Source organism: Panthera tigris, chromosome A2, assembly GCF_018350195.1.
Source record: "Panthera tigris isolate Pti1 chromosome A2, P.tigris_Pti1_mat1.1, whole genome shotgun sequence".
NCBI lineage: Eukaryota > Metazoa > Chordata > Mammalia > Carnivora > Felidae > Panthera > Panthera tigris.
In genome coordinates this window covers 5,793,586-5,816,258 of record NC_056661.1, presented here as the reverse complement: position 1 = coordinate 5,816,258, position 22,673 = coordinate 5,793,586, and the positions used below count along the sequence as shown (strand labels likewise).

General features: G+C 55.6%; 1 protein-coding gene across 1 annotated transcript in view; it reads right to left on the bottom strand.

Moving 5' to 3' along the window:
• Positions 1–22,673, bottom strand: part of FBN3 (fibrillin 3) — a 62,365-nt gene that overhangs the window by 6,342 nt on the left and 33,350 nt on the right. The window contains exons 41-61 of the mRNA XM_042963462.1: positions 18,596–18,721; positions 18,036–18,185; positions 15,546–15,617; positions 12,844–12,969; positions 12,443–12,568; positions 11,948–12,073; positions 11,444–11,560; positions 10,025–10,153; positions 9,022–9,141; positions 8,139–8,264; positions 7,143–7,295; positions 6,937–7,002; positions 6,609–6,734; positions 6,246–6,365; positions 6,005–6,127; positions 4,587–4,721; positions 4,316–4,441; positions 3,584–3,790; positions 2,642–2,767; positions 1,947–2,069; positions 1,673–1,789 (exon numbers count right to left, since the gene is read on the bottom strand). Of these exons, the coding sequence (XP_042819396.1) occupies positions 1,673–1,789; positions 1,947–2,069; positions 2,642–2,767; positions 3,584–3,790; positions 4,316–4,441; positions 4,587–4,721; positions 6,005–6,127; positions 6,246–6,365; positions 6,609–6,734; positions 6,937–7,002; positions 7,143–7,295; positions 8,139–8,264; positions 9,022–9,141; positions 10,025–10,153; positions 11,444–11,560; positions 11,948–12,073; positions 12,443–12,568; positions 12,844–12,969; positions 15,546–15,617; positions 18,036–18,185; positions 18,596–18,721 (2,640 nt within the window). The remainder of the gene's footprint in view (positions 1–1,672; positions 1,790–1,946; positions 2,070–2,641; positions 2,768–3,583; positions 3,791–4,315; positions 4,442–4,586; positions 4,722–6,004; positions 6,128–6,245; positions 6,366–6,608; positions 6,735–6,936; positions 7,003–7,142; positions 7,296–8,138; positions 8,265–9,021; positions 9,142–10,024; positions 10,154–11,443; positions 11,561–11,947; positions 12,074–12,442; positions 12,569–12,843; positions 12,970–15,545; positions 15,618–18,035; positions 18,186–18,595; positions 18,722–22,673) is intronic.

Sequence of the window (22,673 nt, the reverse complement as noted above, 5' to 3'; positions counted from 1 at the left end):
CACAGAGCCTGACACAGGGTTCGAACTCACAAATCGTGAGATCATGATCTGTGCCAAAGTCAGTTGCTTAACTGACTGAGCCACCCAGGCGCCCCAACCGTAGAGCCTTTTACAGAAAAAATTTGCAGACCCTTGATCTAGTTAGCCTCAGACCACCCACCAGGAGTACAGGCTATACAGATGTGAATCGTGAATGATCTGGAGCCCTCGATCCCTGGTAACTACGCAGTGGGGAGCCTGGCTGAGAACTTCAACTCTGTTCCAGAGAGAGAAGTCCCACGGGAGCTTGCTAGGTGTCTGCACTGGCACACGGGCCCGCATGTGTACGTGCAAACAGCTACAAACTCATACAGATGCCACATTAAACGTGCTCATCTTAGGAAGCAGGGAAGATAACTTGAATGTGCAGAAAAAGAGAAACGTAGCTTGTTTCAAGGCTTGGTAGGCTCTTCCCCAGACGGGCACGTGACTCCCTCCTTCAACTCCGTCAGCTCTTTGTACAAAAGTCCCTTTGGATGTGGCTTCTCCTGATCCCTAGTGGAAAACTTGCAGCCTTCCTGATCTCCTTACTCGGCTTCACTTTATCTTTCTCTCATGCCATGCATCACTTTCCAACAGGCTATGGTGTTAGCTTACTGTTTGTTTGTTTTTAAATTTTTTTAAATGTTTATTTGTTTTTTAGAGACAGAGAGAAACAGAGCAGGAGCAGGGGAGGGGCAGAGAGAGAGAAAGACACAGAATCCGAAGCAGGCTCCAGGCTCTGAGCTGTCGGCACAGAGCCCGACGCGGGGCTCGAACCCACGAACCTCGAGATCATGACCTGAGCCGATGTCGGACATTTAACTGACTGAGCCACCGAGGCGCCCCTTTGCTGTTTGTGTCTGTTTGGAGTCCCTATTAGCAGGGACAGTCCGTGGCGGCAGCAAGCTTGCCTCCTGTGTTCATTGCTGCACCTTCAGGGTTTAGAACAGGGCGAGGCAAACGGCTCCTGTAGAGGGACAGCTAGGAGGTATGTGTGACTTTGTGGCAACGACTTGGCTCTGACTCCGTTATTTTAGCGCAAAAGCGACTACAGACCCTATGCGAATGAATGGGCGTGGCTGTGTGCCGACCAAACTTTGTTAACAGAAGCAAGTAGGGGGGCTGGGCAGGCCTGACCTGAGGGTTGGAGTCCAAAGACCTCCGGGCCAGAGCACAGCCTGGTCCACCGTAGGTCTCAGTAGGTGTGGGCTGAGTGGACTAGTGGGAGCCTGAATGGGGCCACCCATGGCTGGGCTTGGCCCCCAGGGGAGGTCTGGTTCTCCCAGGCCACGAGACACTAAAAAGCCATGGGAGTGACAGTTGCCCCTGCAACTCTGGCTTCTGAACCAACTTCTGCTCTGGACCCCGTGAGACCGTAGGAGAGAGACCCATCAGGGACCGGTCAGGGGCAAAGGTGAGTGTCCTGGGCTGAGGTCAGAGGGACTCCTCCTCCCAGGTCCCTAGGGCAAGGAAGGAGACCAAAGTCCCAGGCATTGGCAGGATGTGGGCACCAACAGAGCAGGGGCTTTGTTCTGACCCCCTCTGTGTCCCCGCCGTCTGGCACACACGTGGCGCTTGCTGCTTATTTGGAGAACAAGTGAGCGAAGGCCAGCGTCACGTGCCAGGGGCTGGGAGGGGTGAGAGGACTCACCGAGGCAGGCCTGGTGGTGCTGGGTGAAGCCGGGGGGACAGTGGCAGGTGAAGGAGCCGACGGTGTTGATACAGAAGAACTGGCAGTTGTGGTTCCGGGAGGAGCACTCGTCCAGGTCTGCAGCACAGACGTCCCCGCGGGCTCAGGGCAGGGCCCCCCGGGGCCGGGGGCTTCCCAGGGGAAAGACCCGGGGGCGAGCGGCCGGGGATGTGCCCGGGCATCCCCGGGGGGTCGGGGACGAAGCCCCACAGGGCCTGGGGGGGGGGAACATCACCTCTGCAGGTCCTGCCGTCCTTCTCCAGCAGGTAGCCTCGGGGGCAGGTGCACCGGAAGCTGCCCTCGGTGTTTTTGCAGAGGAAGGTACACGGCGTGGGCGCCTGGCCACACTCATCGACGTCTAGAGGGTTGGTAGCATGTGGGGTGGGGGGGGGGTTGGTGTCAGACAGATGTCCTCCCCGGGGGGTCAGGGGCTGGGGTCTCCACTCAGGTCCTGCTGAGGCCTCCTTCCCAGGCCCGAACCAATCAGAATCTATGGGCTTATACAAGGAATGGACACTTTTTCTGTAAAAAGCCAGAGATTAAACATGTTTGCCCTTGCAGGCCACATGGTTCTGGTTCCAACTACTCAGCTCTGCCTCTGTGGCAGGAGAGCAGCCACAGAGGGAGAGGAAACCAAATAGCTATGGCTGCCAATAAAACTTTATTAACAAAAACAAGCAGAGGGCCGGACTAGGCCCTTGAGCTGGAGGGAGTTTGCTGACCCCTGACTTCGATGAACACCTGCTACACGATGAAACCCAAAATCTTAGGATGCACAAAGTAACAGGAGGAAAGTTGCCCAAATGAGGTCGGGGCTGGGGGCGGGACTGGGGATGCTCTGCTTCCCGGGTTCGGCCGGAAGCACAGGCCAGGTGCTGTGCAGAGGGAGCGGGGCCGGGCCAGGCCAGGGGATGGGGGCGGGAGGCTCACCCAGGCAGGCTGTGGCAGCAGCATCCGGCGCGTACCCAGCCTGGCAGCGACAGCGGAAGGAGCCGAGGCTGTTGATGCACTCGCCGTGAGGGCAGAGGTCAGCAAGCATGCGGCACTCGTCCACATCTGGGGACAGGCAGGGCTCAGCTGCGCTGGCTGCCTCGGGTCCCTGGGGCACACCTCCACCCTTCTGGCTGGCAGCCCTCTCCCCCGGGCGAGGCCAGCCTCTACTTGCCCCGCCTGACCCCAGGGACCCCTCCCCGAGGCTGTGAGTCCCGCCCTGGACTCACTAATGCAGCTCCTTTCACTAGACCCAGAGAGCACCTGGCGGGGGGGGGGGGGGGGGGGGGAACACGCCCTCCCGCAGCCTCACTGCAACACCTCAGGGCACACGCACACAAATGTGGAAGTACAGGCAGAGGTACACACACACTACACGCCAGTCACAGGCCGACACTCCTGCAGAATCACAGGGACACACGTTCTGCGGCTCCTCTGTCTCCCCCCCACCAGACACACCCTCGTCAGACCTGGGGGTCACCGCTGCTCACTTGGGGCGACCTGTCCCACCCTCGCTGACACACTGGATGAGACACACTCGTGCACGCAGTCACTCACACTCGCTCGCACACCTACCCGCCCTCGTGGAACTCGCTGGAATCCAAAGCACACGGACCCACCTTCCGGCACATGCTCCTCATGCGGCCGGCACTCACAACACACACACCAGTGAATGCACACCGGTCCACACCCTTTTTCACACACTCCCCGATGAGCCCGCAGAGAACAAAGAACACACACACATCGGCTCACACACCTGTTCACCCTCTCGCCCAAGTTCACGCACGCGCACAGCAACGAACGGGGTCCGGTTCGCACTGGCTCGCACACTCTAGCCCCCTCTGGGACACAGACACGACCGAGAACAAACGCCCGACCCACCTTGGCCTTCAGCGGTGTAGCCTGAGCCGTGGGGGCACAGGGTCCCGTGGGCAGAGGTGCCAGGCAGGGGACAGAGCTCGCAGCGGGGCCCCCAGCCCCGGCCGCCCCCACAGCAGCACTGGGCCCTAGTGACGGCCTCACCGCTGCTCGAGCGAGCCTGGCACGCGGCCTGCAGCACCTCGGAGAAGCAGGGCCCCCGCCGGACGTCTGCAGAGAACGGGGCGGGCGGGTGGGTGGGAGGCACCTGCCGTCCAGGGCCCCCTTCCCCCTGGGGTCCGGCGGCACCGAGAGTCTAGCAAGGGCTCCCAGGTGCCTCCGACACAGCTGTGCGTGGGCGCGGGGCGCAATCTTCCAGACCGCTGTCACCTAGCACTGTCAGATGCCCTCCGGGGGCCAAGGCCGAGGCAGAAGCTGCAGACCCGTAGGGTCAAGAGATGCCTGTGGCCGCAGAGAGCACGGACAATCAAGGGCAGCATGGGGGCCGGGGAACACTAGGGAGGAGGTGTGAGTGGCAGTGGGCCGGACAGACAGACAGTGGGGACAGAGCACATGGAGGACATCCAGGGAGGTGGACAGGACAGGCTGGAGCCTGGCCTGGGTGAGGAAGAGGAGGCTGGTGGGGACTCGAGGGGGCTGGCCTGCGGCTCCAGGCCGAGGCAGGAGCATGGCTGAGATGGCGGGGGCGGGGGTTGGGCTGGGAGAGCTGTACCCGCCGTGCGTGGCCACACTCACCGTGGCACTCAGTGCCAGCGGGGCTGGGCTGGAAGCCCTTGTCGCAGTCACACTGGAAGCTGCCCGCGGTGTTGACGCAGCGGCCGTTGGCACACAGGCGGGGCCGCGCGTGGCATTCGTCCTCATCTGGGGCGGGAGGGATGAGGCCGGTGGGGAGGCCGGAGCCCCGCAAGCCAGCCTCCCCTCGCCCTGCACGCTCCCTTCCCACCACATTCTCCTGCTTTGACTTGTCTCCCCCGGGGGGGCCCTGCACCCCCAAGCACACCCATACCTGTGCAGCCCTCCCCGGAGCCAGGCTGAGGCCGCAGGCCTGGGGGGCAGACGCAGGTGAAGGTGCCGATGAGGTTCTTGCACAGCATGCCCCGCTCGTGACAGTCCTGCTGACCGTCCGCACACTCGTCCACATCTGCGGATGACCAGGGAGGGGGGGGGGGCCAAGGTCAGGCGCCCCGTGGCCTGGCCGCAGGCCGTGGGGGCCCGGGTCCCACCTCCCTCTGTGCCCTTGGGTACCGAGAGTAAGAAGCCGAGGGGTCGGGACTGTCCCAACACCTGCGTCCCCCTGCCCACGTCAGGGTCAGTGAATCCGTCCGGCCTTAAACATGGTCCCTGGAATGCTAACCCTGAGACAGCCCTGGAGGGACCAAGTCCCAGCCCAGAGTTTGTCAGCTTCGACACTAAGGACATTTGGGACCAGAGACTTCCTCGTGGTGGAAGGTCTTTCTGTGTGCTGTAGCATATTCAGCAGTATCCCTGGCTACTCGATGTCTGCAGCAGCCCCCACACCCAGCTGTCACAATGAAAACTGTCTCCAGGGGTGCCCGGGGGGCTCAGCTGGTTCAGCATCTGACTCTTGATTTCGGCTCAGGTCCTAATCTCATGGTTCGCGGGTTCGAGCTCCTCCTCGGGCTCCAAGCTGATGGCACCGAGCCTGTTTGGGATTCTCTCTCTCCCTCTCTCTCTGCCCCGCCCCTGCTCTCTCTCTCAAAAGAAATAAATAAACGTTTTTTAAAAACCCGTCAGGGAGCGCCTGGCGGCTCAGTCGGTTGGGCATCCAACTTTGGCTCAAGTCATGATCTCTGTCTGTGAGTTTGAGCCCCCGCCTTGTGCTCTGTGCTGACAGCTCAGAGCCCGGAGCCTGCTTCAGATTCTGTCTCTCCTTCTCTCTCTCTCTCTGCCCCTCCCCTGCTCATGCTCTGTCTCTCTCTCTCTCTCTCAAAGATAAATAAAACATTTAAAAAAACACAAAACTGTTGGGGAGCCTGGGTGGCTCAGTCGGCTAAGTGTCTGACTTTGTCTCAAGTCATGAACTCACAGTCGGTGAATCCGAGCCCTGCGTCGGGCTCACTGCTGACAGCACAGAGCCCGCTTCAGATCCTCTATCCCCCTCTCTCCGCCCCTCCCCTGCTCATGTTCTCTTAAAAATAAATAAAAACATGAAAGAAAAAGGTCTTCAGGCATCACCACCACACGTCCCCTGGGAGACACAGTAAGAGCCCTCACGGTCCCCCATTTTCATGACGACAGAAGCACCACTCACAGAAGAGCACCCACCGCACCTCACTGCCTCAGTGCTGCCCTCACTCTACTTCTTGGTGCTCCCCCTTGGGCACAGGCTCGCATTTCCCTGTCTTCTCCAGGATCGAGGTATGGGGAGCCCGGGGCCCCGCCCACCTCTCCTGCACATCCTACCTCTGCACATGGCCCCGTCCTCCCTCAGGGCGTAGCCGGCCGGGCAGGTGCACACGTAGGAGCCCTCAGTGTTGCGGCAGCGGAAGGCACAGAGCAGGGGGTTCAGGGAGCACTCGTCGATGTCTGGGGAGGCCAGAGGAGGGGCGGGCTGGGCAGGGTCTGCCTGTGGGATCCACACCCCGCCCTCAGGCCAGCCACTGATGCCCCCCATCACACAGCCCAGGAGCAGGCAGGGTCATACCCTCGCAGGTCACCATGGGGCCGGGCTCAAAGCCGTCGGCGCAGGCACATTCAAAACCTCCGATGACGTTAGTGCAGGTGCCTTTGCCACAGGGGTGCCCGACGGCGCACTCATCTACGTCTGGGGTAGGGGGGAAGGGAGCGGTCAGGACCCGCAGAGAGCCTCCCGCCCTCGTTATCTCCACATTATCCTGTCCGCACCCCCTGAGTGCCACCGACCACACGGGGCCTGATCTGGCGCAACTCCGGGCTGCGCGCGGGATGCGCATGCTCAGTGGGTTGGCCTGAGTGGGCAACTGACGTCTGCCCTGCCTGCTCCCCTCCGCTCCTTCCTTCCGGGCGCGTGGGCGGGCTGGTCACTCACCCACACAGCGGATGCCTGTGAAGTCCAGGCTGTAGCCAAAGGGACACTCGCAGCGGAAGGACCCATCGGTGTTGACGCAAAGGCCGTTAGTACAGACGCCGGGGTTCTCCGCGCACTCATTCACGTCTGCGGGAGGCGGGGGTGCCAGACACGGCATCGGTCACGACCCGGCCACACTCGGGGTCTCTTCCTCCCCTCCAGGCCAGGTGCGGTCCGGGCCACCCACTGGGCAAGGAGGGAGCCTGAGACTTGGGAACGGGGGACAGACAGAGCCCAGACAGGGCTAGGCGGCTGCGAGGGGCCCTTGGCCCGTGGGCGAGGGGCTCACCTTCCCGAGAGTCATCCAGGCCTGGGACCGCCCCGTGGCCGAAGGGGCAGAGCTCCTGAAAGGCAGCTGGACACCAAGAAGGGAAGGGGGTGAGGGTCGGGGGCTGCTGCGGCCCCTAGAGCCCCCCCTGAGCGTGTGTAGGAAACCAAACAGATGTGGGCCGGCAGGCGGAAGCTAAGGGGAGACAGACAGGGCAGGGAGCTCACCGCTGCCCTCCTGAGGACACAGCTCACAGGGGTAGTTCCAGCCCTCGCCAGGCTTCTGGCTGCAGCAGCACCGGGCCTTGGTGGTGTTGAAAGCTTTGGGCACAGAGCACTTCCCGGCCTCAAAGTGGGTGAAGCAGAAACTCTGCCGCGTGTCTGTGGGGTGACCCCCCCCCCAGGGAAACATTAGAAAGGTCATCGGTAGTGCCCTGATCATCACCCCGGTCCCAGAGAATGGGGGGCCCAGACTCTACCAAGTGGCCAATCACTTGGCCCCCCCACTGTGGTGATTGGCTCCAAGATGGACATGTGACCTACACCGGGCCAATGAGGGCCAGCCCTGGGGCTTCTGCTGGACCCCTGGGAATCCCTTCCAGTGATACCCCACATCCACAGCTGTGCCAAGGGGAGCACACTCAGCCAGTTATTCGTGGCTCAGAAAGCCCCTTCCTGGAGAGGCGAAGCAACTGATTCCAGAGAGCCAGAGGACCTGGGACATGAGACCCCCAATCAACATTGTGGACCCCCCTCATCAGCCCTGGACTCCCATCAGCCTGAGAAGTCCTCAAGGGCAGGTTGGGGTCTGAACAACAAACACTGATTGGGTTGCCCTGCCCTCTGCTTTGCTGCCCCTAACCGGGGAGACACGATGCTGGCTGGGATTGGTTGAGGCTAGCCCACACACTAGCCCACACACTGGACAAGGCTGGCCTACTGAGGTGAGGCCAGCCCACGGAGGGCAACCGCAGCCCCTACAGGACAACCAAAGCCCAGGAGACCAGGTTAGCCCAGACTGGACCAGGATAGCCCTCCGTGCAAGTGACCTGTCTGGTGCAGAGGCTGTTTGGATTAGAAAAACCCCACCAATGCCGGGAAGCACCTCTGCCTGGGCAGAGCTCCTGGAGATCCATGCAGGAAACTGCAGCCCCCTTTTCGGGGTGGCCCCACTCTTCTCGCCCTACCTTCCACCTCTTCTCAAAGAGAGAACCACAGACTCACCAAAGCAACGGTGCCTGTTGTCAGAAAGGACGAAGCCAGGTGGGCACAGGCACTGGAAACTCCCAGGGCTGTTGGTGCAGGTGCCAAAGAGGCAGAGGTTGGGTCCTTCCAAGCACTCGTCGATGTCTGGGGGGGGGGGGGCAGGGACACGAGCTAGGTGGGGTGCAGGCAGGACCTCTGCCAGGGTAGGACAGCCTCAGCTGTCGGGGGAGGAGGGGGCGAACAGAGTGGCAGCCCAGCCCGGGAGGGTCCGAGAACTGACAGACACGGGCCAGGGGCCCTCGGGATGCAGTGAGCCAGAGCACCAGCTGGGCTGTGTTGGGGGCGGGGGAGGAGTCTTTCCTAGAAGGTATCTCCGGGACAGGGGTCATGGTCAGGAAAAGTTCATCTTTAGAGACTGACCGTGTACAAAGCTAACCAGGATCGGATAAACCTACCTTTTGCTGGATGAGGTTAGCTCACACTGTACTTAGGGGAGCCCAGAGAGAATAGATCAGAAGAGAGGGTCCAGACTGATCTAGGTTAGCCCACCTGCCTAGGCCAGACTGGTCCAGATTAGCCGACTCAGTACAAAGTCACCAGACAGGGACTTACACCAGGGGAACTCGGGCCAGACTGGTCCCTGACCACCACCCACCAAGAGTGAGGAGTTCTCTGGGCCCTGCAAGCCCACACCCATGCCCCTTTTGTAGGATCCATGAAGAAGAAGCCTCTGGGCCCCAGAGAGAGACCCTGAGCCGAGCATCTGAAATAATCCTCGTAACAGAAGTTGTGTACACAGCTGTGTTGGGTGCTGTGCTAAGGACGCCTCCACCCTCACCAAGACCCCAGCTGGCATTCCCATTTCACAGATGGGGAAACAGAGGCCCAGAGAGACACTCACCGACACAGCGGTCATTCTGCACCTGGAAGCCAGGGGGACAGATGCAGCGGAAGGAGCCCTCGAGGTTCTGGCAAGTGCCTGGCAGGCAGGTTCCCACGAGGCTGAAACACTCATTGGTGTCTGGGGAGAGGAAGGCGAGGGGTCCCAGCACCAGCCTGTGACAGGGGTTCACCTGGGACTGGGACCAGCACCTGTAGTCACCGCATGATGACCAAGGGCCCCAGAACAAGTCTTCCTGGGTCCAGGGAAAGAGTTGAGACTCAGGAAAAAAAGAGACAGCCTGGAAAGGATATTCTGGGTCCTAAAGTGGGGGTTATAGGTGAAGCTATGTGGTGTCCAAGGGAAGGAGCAAGGTCCCTAATCTTAAGCCACTTACAGACCCCCTTCATGATTTCTGTGTAATCCATGTAGCACCTTGACTATTCTTTATTTCAGAAAACTTAGGGTTTTAATTTTTTTTTAAAGTTTATTTATTTTTGAGAGAGAGAGAGACCAAGCATGAGTAGAGGAGGGTCAGAGAGAGAGGGAGACACAGAATCCGAAGCAGGTTCCAGGCTCTCTGAGCTGTCAGCACAGAGCTGGACGCAGGGCTTGAACTCATGAGCTGTGAGATCATGACCTGAGCTGAAGTTGGACGCTCAACCGACCGAGCCACCCAGGCGCCCCATTAAACTTAGGGTTTTTTAAAAGCATTTTTTAAGTTTATTTATTTTGACAGAGAGACAGAGAGTGTGTCCAGGGGAGGAGCAGAGAGGGACAGAAAGAATCCCAAGCAGGCTCCGTGCTTTCAGTGCGGAGCCCCACACGGGGCTCGAACTCATGAACTGCGAGAATGTGACCTGAGCCGAAACCAAGAGTCAGACGCTTAAAGGTATTTCCTTTTATACCTTAAAATAAGTGCATGATTATGAAATGAAACCGTCATCACTTGGAAGTATGAACTGCAGATCAACTTGGAGCAGGGGCTGGCGGAGATGACTCCCCACTCCAAGGCGAGACTCACCTATGCAGTTCTTCCCGTCGGCCGTGAGCTCGAAGCCATCCTGGCAGAGGCAGTGGAAGGAGCCAGCTGTGTTGAGGCACTGGCCAAATCGGCACACCTGCCCCACCAGGGTGGTGCATTCATCCATGTCTGCAGAAGGGATATGGGCAGATGGGGTCACCCATAGTCCTGGGGCTCTGAGCCTCCCTTGCACTCTGTCCACAATGAAGTTAAGTTGATGGCAGGGACTTCAATTTATCATGTATTCATGTGCTAGGCTCTGTATATCCAACTATCCAATGAGGCAGATAGCAGTATTTTCTAGTACAAGCACTTAAAGCTATGAATTTGCCTCTGGGTACTCCATTAGCTGAACTCCACAAATTTTGTTGTGTTTTCATTTTCATTTAAGTCAAAAATATTTTCTGACTTCCCTTATGATTGCTTCTTCGATCTCTGGATTCTTTAGGAATATACTGTTTAATTTCCAAATATTTGGGGATTTTTCGGGATGTCTTTCTGTGACTGGTTTCTAGTTCACTTCCCTTACATTCTGAGGACCTACTTTGTGTGACTAAAAGTCTTTTTAATTTTCTAAGGTTTGTTTTATAGCCCAGAATATGGGTTTCCTGGTAAATGTCCAGGTGCACTTGAGAAGGATGTGTGTTCTGGAATGTTCTATAAATACTGACCAGGTCTAGGTGATTGATAGTGTTGTTCGGATCTTCCCTATCCTTACTGATTTTCTATTTGTCCCCTCTCCTACTGAGGATAAGTGTTTAAGTCTCCAACTGTAACTGTGGGTTTATCTTTTTTTTTTTCAGCTCTGTCATTTTTTACTTTGTATGTTTTGAAGCTCTGTTGTTAGATGCATATGTATTTATGGTTGTTATGTCTTCTCAAGGAATTGGCCTCTTTATATGATACCTTTTTCCATCTCTGCTAACATTTCTTGTTATTACTGTCTGTTTGGTCTAACATTAACATAAGTAAGTACTACTATTAATCTCCTTTTTGCAGAAGAGGAAACTGAAGCCCAGAGAGGTATAAGGTAAAACGACCCATCTGGGGTCACACAGCTGGCAGGTGGCAAAGCTGGGATTTGAATTCATGTTGCCTGACTTTGGAATTCATGCTTTTAACCACTGCGCCCAGGTGGCAGCATGACACCACCCAGGTCTGTGCTGTGTTCTCTATACTGTCCACCAGCTGCCGTCACCCTAAGTGTAAGCTCTAGTGAGAGACCCCCTGACGCCTGACCGTGGGGTGGGGTGGGAAATTTTGTGGTTGACTGTTTTAGAGGGAGCACCGACCACTGGGGTTGTTTTTCTGAAGGGATCCCTGGGGCCAGACCCTTTATTTCAGAGGGGCACCCTCAAGCTAAGGACCCACTTTTCAGGGCGGGGCAATGAGGCCTGCCCGCTGGCCCAGGGGACTCACCGACGCAATCTCCACGGTGTGTCGCCACGAAGCCAGGGAAGCAGAGGCAGTTGTAGGAGCCAACAATGTTCTTGCAGGTCCCATTTCCGCACGGCTGCCGGTCACACTCGTCGACGTCTGCCAGAGCAAAGCCCCCAAGCCCCGCTCAGCTCACCCAGGGCATCAGGTGGCTCAGGGACTGAGGGCCTGGCTGGACCCAGCCCGCCTCTCCTTCACCTAGCCCTGTCCGGATGGACAGGCAGTGACCCCTGGTGGTGGGGGGGGAGGTGGCTGGAAAGAGCCCCTGAAACGATTTATCACTCCCGTTTTGCAAACCGAGGCACAAGGAGGTGAATAAAGGTCATATATCTAAGGTCTTAAGTGCTAGGACTCAAACCTGGGTCTGTCTGTGAACCAGATGGATGAAAGCACTGCCCTCATAGGGGACGTGTACACCTGAGGTCCCTCTGGCTTGGCGGCCTGGCTCTCCGGGGTGTGGGGGGAGGGACAGGAAGGGACGCTCACCGGTGCACAGGGTCTGGTCCGCCGAGGCCCGGAAGCCACGGTGACAGAGGCAAGTGTAGCTGCCCTCGGTGTCCACGCAGTCACCATGGCTACAGATGTTTGGCATCTCCCGACACTCGTTCCGTCCTGGGGGAGGGCAGGCAGTGTGGTGTCCCCAGAACCCCACCTCCACACACACCCACACACGCCCACACACACACACGCATGGCGTTTGCCGAGCCCTTGCGTGCGGTGATGGGGAAGCCGGAACCTGCTTGGAAGCCCCCGCTCCAGCTGCTGCCAGCTCCATGCTCCCATCCCCCCCCTTTCCAAGCCCCCTATTAACAGGTGCTCGGCATCCCCAACCACCCCGTGGCACAGCCGAGGAGAAAGACCCGGATGGAGCCGTGCCCTACTCAAGTCACAGGGGCGGAGCCTAGCTTGTCCCTGCCCGCCAGGTCCCACGGCCCACCCCCTCGGCTCCCTGCCCTGCAGCGTGCTGGGGTCCCCGCTCACCCACGCAAGCCCCGCTCGGCGACAGCTTGTACCCTCGGGCGCACTTGCAGCGGTAGCTGCCAGGGATATTGACGCAGTCGGCGTTCTGCTGGCAGGGGCTCTCCCCGCCGGCGCACTCGTTCACGTCTGCGGGATACAACCGACAGGCAGGAGTGCGGGAGGCTTCCTTGCCAGGTCCCCACCCCAAACCCTGCCCCGGGCTTTGCAGCGGGGAATCCCTCCGGAAGTGGCCGGAACCAGAGGGAGGCTGGTTATGTGGGTTGGAGGCCCCCTGGAAAGGCATCGGCCCCGCTGTACAGAAAGGCAAACTGAGGCTTATGGAGCTTAAGTGACTTGTCCAGGGGGCATGGGGTGGGGGACGAGCCTCCCACCCGGGGCTGGGGAGGCCGGGCAGGTGGCACCTTCGCAGACCAGCAGCACGCCGTTGTAGCTGAAGCCTGTGGGGCACTCGCAGCGGAAGCTCCCGATCTGGTTGATGCAGATGCCGTTGGCACAGATGGCGGGGATCTCCCCACACTCGTCGATGTCTGGGGAGGACGTCGGCCGTCAGGGGCAGCCCAGCCCCAGGGAACACCTGGGGACCCTGGGCCAGGGGGCCATGCAGTCTGGGAGAAGGGGTGGCCACAAACGAGCACACTGGAAAAATTCTGCGGCAGCTGAAGTCTTTCTGACACCAGAAAGAGATCAGGATGTGGGACGAAAGACAGAGAACAGAGGGGGGTGAGCGTCTCTCAACTGAAAACACGTTCGCCGCAGCCCAGTGAGTCTGCCTCTGCCTCAAGGGGTCTGCTGGGGTCAACAGCCCCTGCGAGATCAGGAAGCCACATGGGGGGGTGGGGGTCCTGGGACAATGCTGAGCAAGAAACCAGAAGCGTCAGCAGAGGAATGGGTAGTGAACCATGGTCCATCCACACAATGGAACGTAACCCAGCCTTAAAAAGGGGTGAAACACTGACACGCTACGACGTGGGTGAGCCCTGAATGCACGATGCTCAGTGGGAGAAACCAGATGCAGGAACAGATATTGTACAATCCCACTGATGTAAAACGCCCAGAAGAGCAAATCCATAGGCACAGAATGTAGAACGGGGGTTGCCGGGGTCTTCTCACGGGGACCGGGTGTCTTTGTGCGTGACGACAATGTTCTAATGTAGGGGTGCCTGGGTGGCTCAGTCGGTTAAGTGCCCAGTCTTGGTTTGGGCTCAGGTCGTGATCTTACGGTTCGTTGAGTTCAAGCACCTAGTTGGGCTCTGTGCTGACAGTGCAGAGCCTGCTTGCGATTCGCTCTCTCCCTCTCTTCCCCTCCCCAACCTCAAAATAAATGGATAAACTTAATAAAATAAAATAAAATAAAATAAAATAAAATGTTCTAACTTAGTGGTGATGGCAGCACAGCTCTGTGAAGACACAGAAAACCACTGAATTGTACTTAAGATGGGCGAGGCGTGTGGTATGTGAGTTATACCCCAAAAAAGCTGTTATCTATACAGTTGATGCTTAAACAGCACATGTTCGACAGCACATGTTCAAACCGCACAGGGCCACTTAGCTGTGTGTATTTTTTATATAAATATAGTATAGTGCTATAAACCTGTTTTCCTTTTTTTTTTTTTTTTTTTTTTAATGTTTCTTTATTTTTAGCGAGCACAGGTTGGGGAGGGGCAGAGAGACAGGGACAGGGGATCCAAAGCAGTCTCTGAGCTGATAGCAGCAAGCCCAATGCGGGGCTCCAACTCACGAACTGTGAGATCATGACCTGAGCCAAAGTCCGATGCTCAACTGACTGAGCCACCCAGGCACCCCTCCATATAGGTATCCTAGTAACATTTTATGGACTGTGGCTTACTTTATTGTAAGAATGCGGTATGCAATACCTGTAACATATAAAACGTGTTAATCTACTGTTGACCTCATCAGTAAGCCTTCTGGTCATCAGTAGACTACTAGTTAAGTTTGAGGGGGGAGTCAAAAGTTATATGCAGATTTTCAACTGCATGGGGTTCTGCGCCCCAAATCCTCGTGCTGTTCAAGGGCCAACTGTATAAAAAGGGAATCCAGAAGCAGTAAGTGCCCACCCATGGGGGGCTGGCTGGTGACCTGGGGCGTGTCCACACGTGGACTACTACAAAGCAGGACAAGAGGGGGGCACTGCAGTCAGTCACTTGTCTGGGTCTTCACGGCTCGTTGGTGGCCGGAGAAAAGTGAGTCGCAAACCAATATGCAGGGAATTATAGAATGAGAAAATTTCAAACTCCCCGGAAAACAATGCCGTGCGTTCTCAATGGGGACCTCTATGTATACTGAAATGCACGAAGAAGGATCTAGAAATCCTCGGGGCATACAGCATGGGAACCTTGGGAGTGTGAAGGAGACTTAGGTTTGATGTGGTAACTGCAGGGGAAGCAGATCTTATCTGCCATGCCCCGGCTGTTTAAAATAAGGAGAACACATCCTCATTGGGATGGAAACAGCCAGAAGTGGGTTCATCAGTTCCACACCACACGGCTGAGCTGTGGCCTTCCAGGGATTGAACTGCACACAATCTTGTTTGGCTTAGAAAGGAAGGCCATTCTGACACTTGCCACCACGTGGACGGACTGAAGGACACCGCGTGCAGTGACAGAAGTCGGTCACAGAAGGACACGTCCTGCGTGACCCCACTCACAGGAGGTCTTTAGAGGAGTCCCGTCCACAGAGACAGAGTGGAGATGCTGGGAGCCAGGGGTGGGGCAGAGGGCAGGGGCGTCCGTGTTTCATGGGGACAGAGTCTCAGTGTGGGGCGATGGAAAGTTCTGGAGACAGATGGTAGGAATGTTTGCCTGAGAGTGTGAGTGTGCCTGATGCTGCTGAACTGGACATTTAACAACGGTTACGGTGGTAACTTTCATGTTCTACGTAGGTTATCAGAATTTTTAAAAATGAGTAATAACAATAAAAATACTTACTTTTTTTTAATAAAGGGAACTATTTGGGGACATGACTCCTGGCCTGGTCTGGGAAGGCAGAAGTGTGGGCATGGGGCGGGGGTGGGTGGAAGGGGGAGGTCAGGGCCCTGGGGACAGAGGGACCTGGAGGCTATCAGCAGGGGGACACAGTCACTCACCAAGGGGCTTCCCTGTGTGGATGTCAATGACGAAGCCGGGGGCCTGGTTTCCGCACAGGACCTGGTAGTCCACTGGGCAAAGGAGGACAGGGCAGAGGGTGCTGGGGCTGCAGGCTCCCAGGGAGGACACCCCCTCCTCTTCCTGACCCCCGCCCATGGCCTCCTCCAACCCTTGTAGCCCAGCCCTCACCCGGCCTCTGACAACTAGTCTCTGCCTCCCACCTGCTTTCACCAGCCCTGGAAGGGCTACAGGCAGCCACCCACCCGCGCGGCGTGACCTTCCAACGCAGAGACGCAGAGACGCGACCTCTCTCATCTACGCAGGAGTGCCGCTGACCACACCCCACTGCCCTCTCCGGAACAGGTAGACTCTTCAATTTGAATTTCGAGACCTTCACCCCCCGGCCCTACCTTTCCAGCAGCGACTCCTGCCCTCCCGTTGCACTGATTTCATTACACGTCTGGAGGGGCTCCGCTCTCCACCGTCCATCCATCCCGCATGGGAACTTTGCGCATGCTCTTCCCTCTGCTGTCCCCTAGCAGAGCCCACTCCAGCCTCCAGGACTCAGGGCGGCCACAGGGAAGGCTCCCTTGGGCTCCCTCCGACCCACCACACTGGCACCAGACGCTGACGGCGCCACCCCTGGGCTTCCCCGGGGCAGCCCACCCTGCCGAGTTGCACCCCGTTGGCAATGCCGAGACGCCGCCTACCAGACCGCGATCCCCAGGTGGGGCAGGTGTCTCTGGGCCCGCCAGGTGGACACGGGCAGGTATTTAGGCAGCGGCATCTTGCCACCTTTCCCCAGGTCCCCGCCCTGGCCGTCACTCGGCCTTCTACCTGCGTCATCGGCTAGTATGGACCTCTGCCTCGTCTTACGCCACCTGCACCTCAGACTCAGGGGCACGAGATCCGAGCAGGTACCTAAGTCCCAGCACCCAAACCAAGGGCGACATGTGATCTGTCCTGACAGTCTCTTGACCAGAGCTGGCTGTTTGCAGCTCCCTCCCAGCCTGCACAGCTCAGGTCTGCCCCGTTCTTGCTACCTAGAACCCAGACCAGGCCCACCACCCAGAAATGCCCAGTAACGATCCCCTCTCCACTGCCCCGCACGGGATGGACACCCACTGCCCCCCAAGTTCATGTCCACCCAGAACCTCTGAGTGTGACCATCTGGGGAAACAGGGTCTTTGTAGATGCAATCCAGAAAAGATGCGGACACCCTGGGTTAGGGTGGGCCCTGAATGCCATGACCGGTGTCCTTATAAGAAAAAGAGAGACACGCAGACACTTGGAGAGAAGAAGCCACATGAAGACGAAAGCAGAGATGGGGGACAGAGCTCCAAGCCGGGCACACAGGACGCCCAGAGCCACCGGAAGCTGGAGGAAGCAGAGAAGCACCCTAACCTGGAGCCTCTGGAGGGGGCACGGCCTCGCTGCCACCTTGGCTTCTGGCTTCTAGCCTTCAGAACTCAGAGAAAATTAACTTCTGGGGTTTTTAAGCCACCAAATTTGTGGCAATTTGTTGCCACGGCCCGAGGAAGCTATTGGTCTCCGTCAGCCGGGGCTGCCATGACAAAATACCACACACCGGGTGGCTTAAACAGCAGATGCGTTATTTCTCACGGTTCTGGAGGCCGGGAGTTCAAGACCAAGGTGCCGGCAGACTCGGGGTCTGGTGAGAGCCGCCTCCCGGTTCAGAGGTGGCTGTTTTCCTGCTATGTCCTCACATGGTGGAGATCGTCTCCCACACACGTCTTCTCGGAACGGCCCCCATCCCATTCAGGGGGCCTCCTAATCCCCTCCCCAAGGCCCCTGCTCCTAACACCACCGCCCTGAGGACCAGGGCTCCAACGCGTGAGTTTAGCAGGGGACACATTCAGCCCATAGCATATGGGAACGTCCTTGTTGTCCACTTTCAATCACTGCCCCACTCCTGCAGCTCTGATTCCCGGGCTGGCTGCTAGATCATTCCACCAGCTCTCTTTCCAGCTGCCAGCATGGTCTGCTGCTCAGTTCTGCCTCCAGCCCTTTGCTCGTGCTGTTCCCTGCCCGCAATACCCTTCTTCATCCCAAACAGTGTTTCAGCAGCTTTTCCCAGAGCTTCCCCGGGGTTGCACCTTCCCCTGCTCATGGGGCCCCTGGTGCCTCCAGCCAGTTTTGCTTTCCTCCCTGGCCCCAGGTACTCACTGACCCTCCCCCCAAAATAGTCTGTGAGTCTTCGAGGACCTTTACCACAAACGTAAGCTTCACTGATCCATTCTGAATCCCCAAATCTGCAACATACAAGGAAGGATGCCTCACCCACCCCAAGACGGATGCTTTCCATACGCCACCTAGGACGTATTTTCAACTCCTTAGCCCTCATCAGAACAATGTAGGATGAGAGCTAATCTGGGCGCCCCAATTAAGGTGCGCCTCCTTAAATACTGCACTAAAAAGGAGGAAGCTGGAAAGAAGGGGGCAGGGGCGGGGGTGTGGAGAGCACTCACGGCTGGCAGGGGTGGGGCAGGCCTCGCAGGGTCTGTTCCAGGCCTGGCCAATGTTGTATGAGCAGCAGCATATCTTCCGGGTCACGTTAAAGGCCAGTTCATTCCGACACGTGCCGTTATGGTGCCGGAAGCAAATGCTCTTCCTCATGTCTGCAGTTCCGTTAGGAAGAGGAGTGTGGGTAAAAGACAGCCAAGAGAGGGGAAGAAAGAAGAGAGGAAGAGAGAGCCATCAGACGGCTGGGAACTCATTCACGGGTCCAGCTGAAAAATACTGGCTTGATGCCTCTCCCCCAACACACATGGGGTGCCTTTTACAGTTTAGATTTTGTTGGGCAGTGCACAACCTGGACAACCATTCATGACAGCCCTGGGCCCCCAAATCCTGCATCTTGTTCTCTGCTACTGACCAGCAACTCAAAAATACACTCACCCTCCTGCTCTCTACTCCCCTACACACAGCTCTCCACACTCTTCCAAGGCTTGGAGACTCCTAGGAGTCCTTCCCACACCCAAGTGCTTTTCCCACAACTGCCTATCTCCCCAGTCATCACACTTTGTACCCATGCAGTTGTTTCCACCGTTGACTTGCAGGTACTCCGCAGGACAGACACAAGTGTAGTTCCCCAGGGTGTTGTAGCAGGTACCGGGGCCACAGATGCCCGGTTGTGCATAGCATTCGTCGATGTCTGCAGGGGAGGGAGGGACAGCATCTAGCAGTTGTCTGGGTAACTCCCAACCCCAGACCTGGTAGAGTCACTTCATTATGGGCTTGAGCTCAGTGTCAAGATGAGCTTAAAATGCACAGGCATTTCAGTGACAGGGAAAGATCCGACATGGTGTTAAATGAAAAAAAAAAGAAAAAGCTTACTATGATCTACTTTTTTTTGTTTTGAGAGAGAGAGAGCGAGAGAGAGAGAGAGCACGTGTGTGATCATGGAAGAGAGCCAGAGGGAGAGAGGGAGAGGGAGGGAGAGAGAGAGAGAGAGAAAGAGAGAGAATCTTAAGCAGTTTCCACATTGACCATGGAACCCAGTGTGGGGCTTGATCCCATGACCCTGGGATTATGACCTGAGCCAAAATCAAGAGTCGGATGCTCAAGCAACTGAGCCACCCCAGGCGCTCCTGACCTAACTTCTATTAAGAAAATAGAAGGGTGGCTCAGTCGGTTAAGCGTCCGACTTTGGCTCAGGTCATGATCTCATGGTCCGTGAGTTCGAGCCCCGTGTCGGGCTCTGTGCTGACAGCTCAGAGCCTGGAGCCTGTTTCCGATTCTGTGTCTCCCTCTCTCCCTGTCCCTCCCCTGTTCATGCTGTCTCTCTGTCTCAAAAATAAATAAACGTTAAAAAAAAAATTTTTTTTTTAAAAAAGAAAAAAAATATGACCTGGGGTGCCTGGGTGGCTCAGTCGGTTAAGCGTCCCACTTCAGCTCAGGTCATGATCTCGGGGTTCATGAGTTCCGGCCCCGTGTCGGGTTCTGTGCTGAGAGCTCAGAGCCTGGAGCCTGCTTCAGATTCTGTGTCTCCTTCTCTCTCTGCCCCTCCCCTGCTCATGCTCTGTCTCTCAAAAATGAATAAACATTAAGAATGTTTTTTTAAGTGTAACAAGCATTCTCAGCTAGTGAGCTATATAAAAACAGATAGTGGAATATTAGCATTATCACCAAAAACGGCAGAGTATGGGACATCACCCTCCATTCCTGCACAAAACTATCAAGCTGGCGAAAACTGACAAAATCGACTTTTGCAGGAGTCTGGAATCCAGTCAAAAACTTACAACGACCATGGAATCTGATATGTAAGCTATCCTAAAAAAATCTACAGAACAAAGGGGTGCCGGGCAGGCTCAATCTGTGCAGTGTGCGATTCTTGATCTCAGGGTTGTGAGTTCAACCCCATGTTGGGTGTAGAGATTACTTAAAGATAAAATCATCTTTTTTAAACAAGTAGAAGTTTTACTTCATTTTGAGAGAGAGAGAGAGAGAGAGAGCACCAGTGGGGGAAGCACAGTGAGAGGGGGACAGAGGATCAGAAGTGGGCTCTGCCTGATAGCAGTGGGTCCGATGTGCGGCTCAAACCCGCAAAAGGTGAGATCATGGCCCAGGCCAAAGTTGGAGACTCAACTGACTGAGCCACCCAAGTGCCCCACTTAAGAATAAAGTCTTAATGGGGCACCTGTGTGGCTCAGTCAGTTAAGGGTCCGACTTTGACTCAGGTCGTGATCTCATGGTTTGTGGGTTCAAGCCCTGCATCAGGCTCTGTACTGAAGCTCGGAGCCTGGAGCCTGCTTCAGATTCTGTGTCTCCCTCTCTCTCTACCCCTCCCCTGCTCACGCTCTAGCTCTCTCTCAAAAATAAATAAATATTGGGGCACCTGGGTGGCTCAGTTGGTTGAGCATCTGACTTTGGCTCATGTCATGATCTCACAGTTTGTGGGTTCAAGCCCTTCATTGGGCTCTGTGCTGACAGCGTGGAGCCTGGAGCCTACTTTGAGTTCTGTCTCCCTCTCTCCTGCTCATGCTCCGTCTCTCTCTCAAAAACAAACATTAAACAAAATTTGGTGGGGGGGGGGGTTGCCTGGGTGGCTTAGTCAGTTAAGCATCCGACTTCAGCTCAGGTCATGATCTCGCAGTTCACGAGTTCAAGCCCCTTATCAGCTTCTGTGCTGATAGCTCAGAGCCTAGAGCCTGGAGCCTGCTTCCGATTCTGTGTCTCCCTCTCTCTTTGCCTCTTCCCTGCTCGCACTCTGTCTCTCTGTCTGAAAAATAAATATTCGGGGTGCCTGGATGGCTCAGTTGATTAAGCGTCCGACTTTGGCTCAGGTCATGAACTGGCGTTTCATGGGTTTGAGTCCCGCGTCGGGCTCTGTGCTGACAGCTCAGAGCCTGGAGCCTGCTTTGGATTCTGCGTCTCCCCCTCCCCTGCTCGCACTCTCTCTCTCTCTCAAAAATAAATAAAGATTAAAAAAATTAAAAAGTAAATAAACATTAAAAAAAGTTTTTAAAAAATAAAATAAAAAGAAAGAAAGAAAGAAAGAAAGAAAGAAAGAAAAATTCTGCTTCTAATAGCATCCAAAAAATGCAATGCTTAGGAATAAATTTAACCAAAGAGACACAAGAGTTGAGCACTGAAAACTACAAAACATCACGGAAAAAAAACTAAAGAAGACCGAGAGAAACGGAAAGACCTCCTGTGTACATGGATCAGAAGATTTAATACTGTTAACACAGCAGTACTCCCCACGGCAATTTAGAGTTGCCATGCAATCCCCATTAAAACCCCAATGCCTTCATTTTTGCAGAAATGGAAAACTCAGTCTTAAATGCACGTGCAATTACAAAGGACCCCCCACCCCCAGCCAAAACCATCTTGGAAAAAGAAAAACAAAGTCGGAGGACTCACACTTCCCAATTTTGAAACTTACAGTGCTCCAGTCATTAGGACAGTGTGGTACGGGTGAAAGATAGACATATACATCAACGGAATAGAACTGAGAGTCCGGAAGGAAACCATGTGTCACGTGACTTTTGACACGGGAGCCAAGACCACTCAATGGGGAAAGAAGGGTGTCTTCAACGAGTGGTGCAGGGACAACTGGAACTCCACAGGCAAAAGAATGAAGTCGGACCTCTCTCTGACACCACAGGCAAAAAATAACTCAAAATAAGTGGAAAACCTAAATATATAAGAGCCAAAATGATAAAACTCTCAGAAAAAAAGGCATAGGGGTCGGGGCGCCTGGGTGGCTCAGTCAATTGAGCGTCTGACTTCAGCTCAGGTCATGATATTGCAGCTCATGAGTTCGAGCCCTGCGTCAGGCTCTGTGCTGACAGCTCAGAGCCTGGAGCCTGCTTCAGATTCTGTGTCTCCCTTTCTCTCTGTCCGTTCCCTACTCGCACTCTGTCTCTCCCTCAAAAATAAACAAACAAACAAAAAAGACATAGGGATAAATTTTAACGACCTTGTATTTGGCAATGGATTCTTAGAGGACACCAAAACACAGCTGCAGAAGGAAAAAAAAAAGATAAATTTGGCTTCATCGGAATTAAAGCCTGGTGTGCATCGAAGGACACCATCAAGAAAGCAAAAAGACAACTACAAAATGGGAGAAGCTATTTGCAAACTATGTATCTGATATGGGTCTTATATCCAGAATACAGAAAGAGCTCTCATAGCTCAACAACAAAAAGACAACCCCCGTTTAAAAATGGGCAAAAGACCTGAACAGACACTACTCCAAAGACATACAAATGACCAGTAAGCACGTGGAGAGATGCTCCTTAGTCATCAGTCATTGGGGAAAAATGCAAATCAAAACCACAATGAGATGCCACTTTGCACCCACTAGACGGTGTAACTTTGAGCAATGGAAAATACCAGTGTTGGTGAGGATGTGGAGAAACCGGGGCCCTTGTACATTACTGGTGAGAATGTAAAAGGTTGTAGCCGCTGCAGAAAACAGTTGGGCAGTTCCTCAAACACAACAGAGTAGTCAACAGAATCACCATGCAGCCCAGCGATTCCGGGTGTGAGACAAACTATCTGACAAGGACCAGCTACAGAATTTGCCCAGTGGAAAATGAACACTGGGGCTTCCTTGTTCAAGACCCATGAAGAGTTTCAAGGTGGCGACAGCAAAGCAT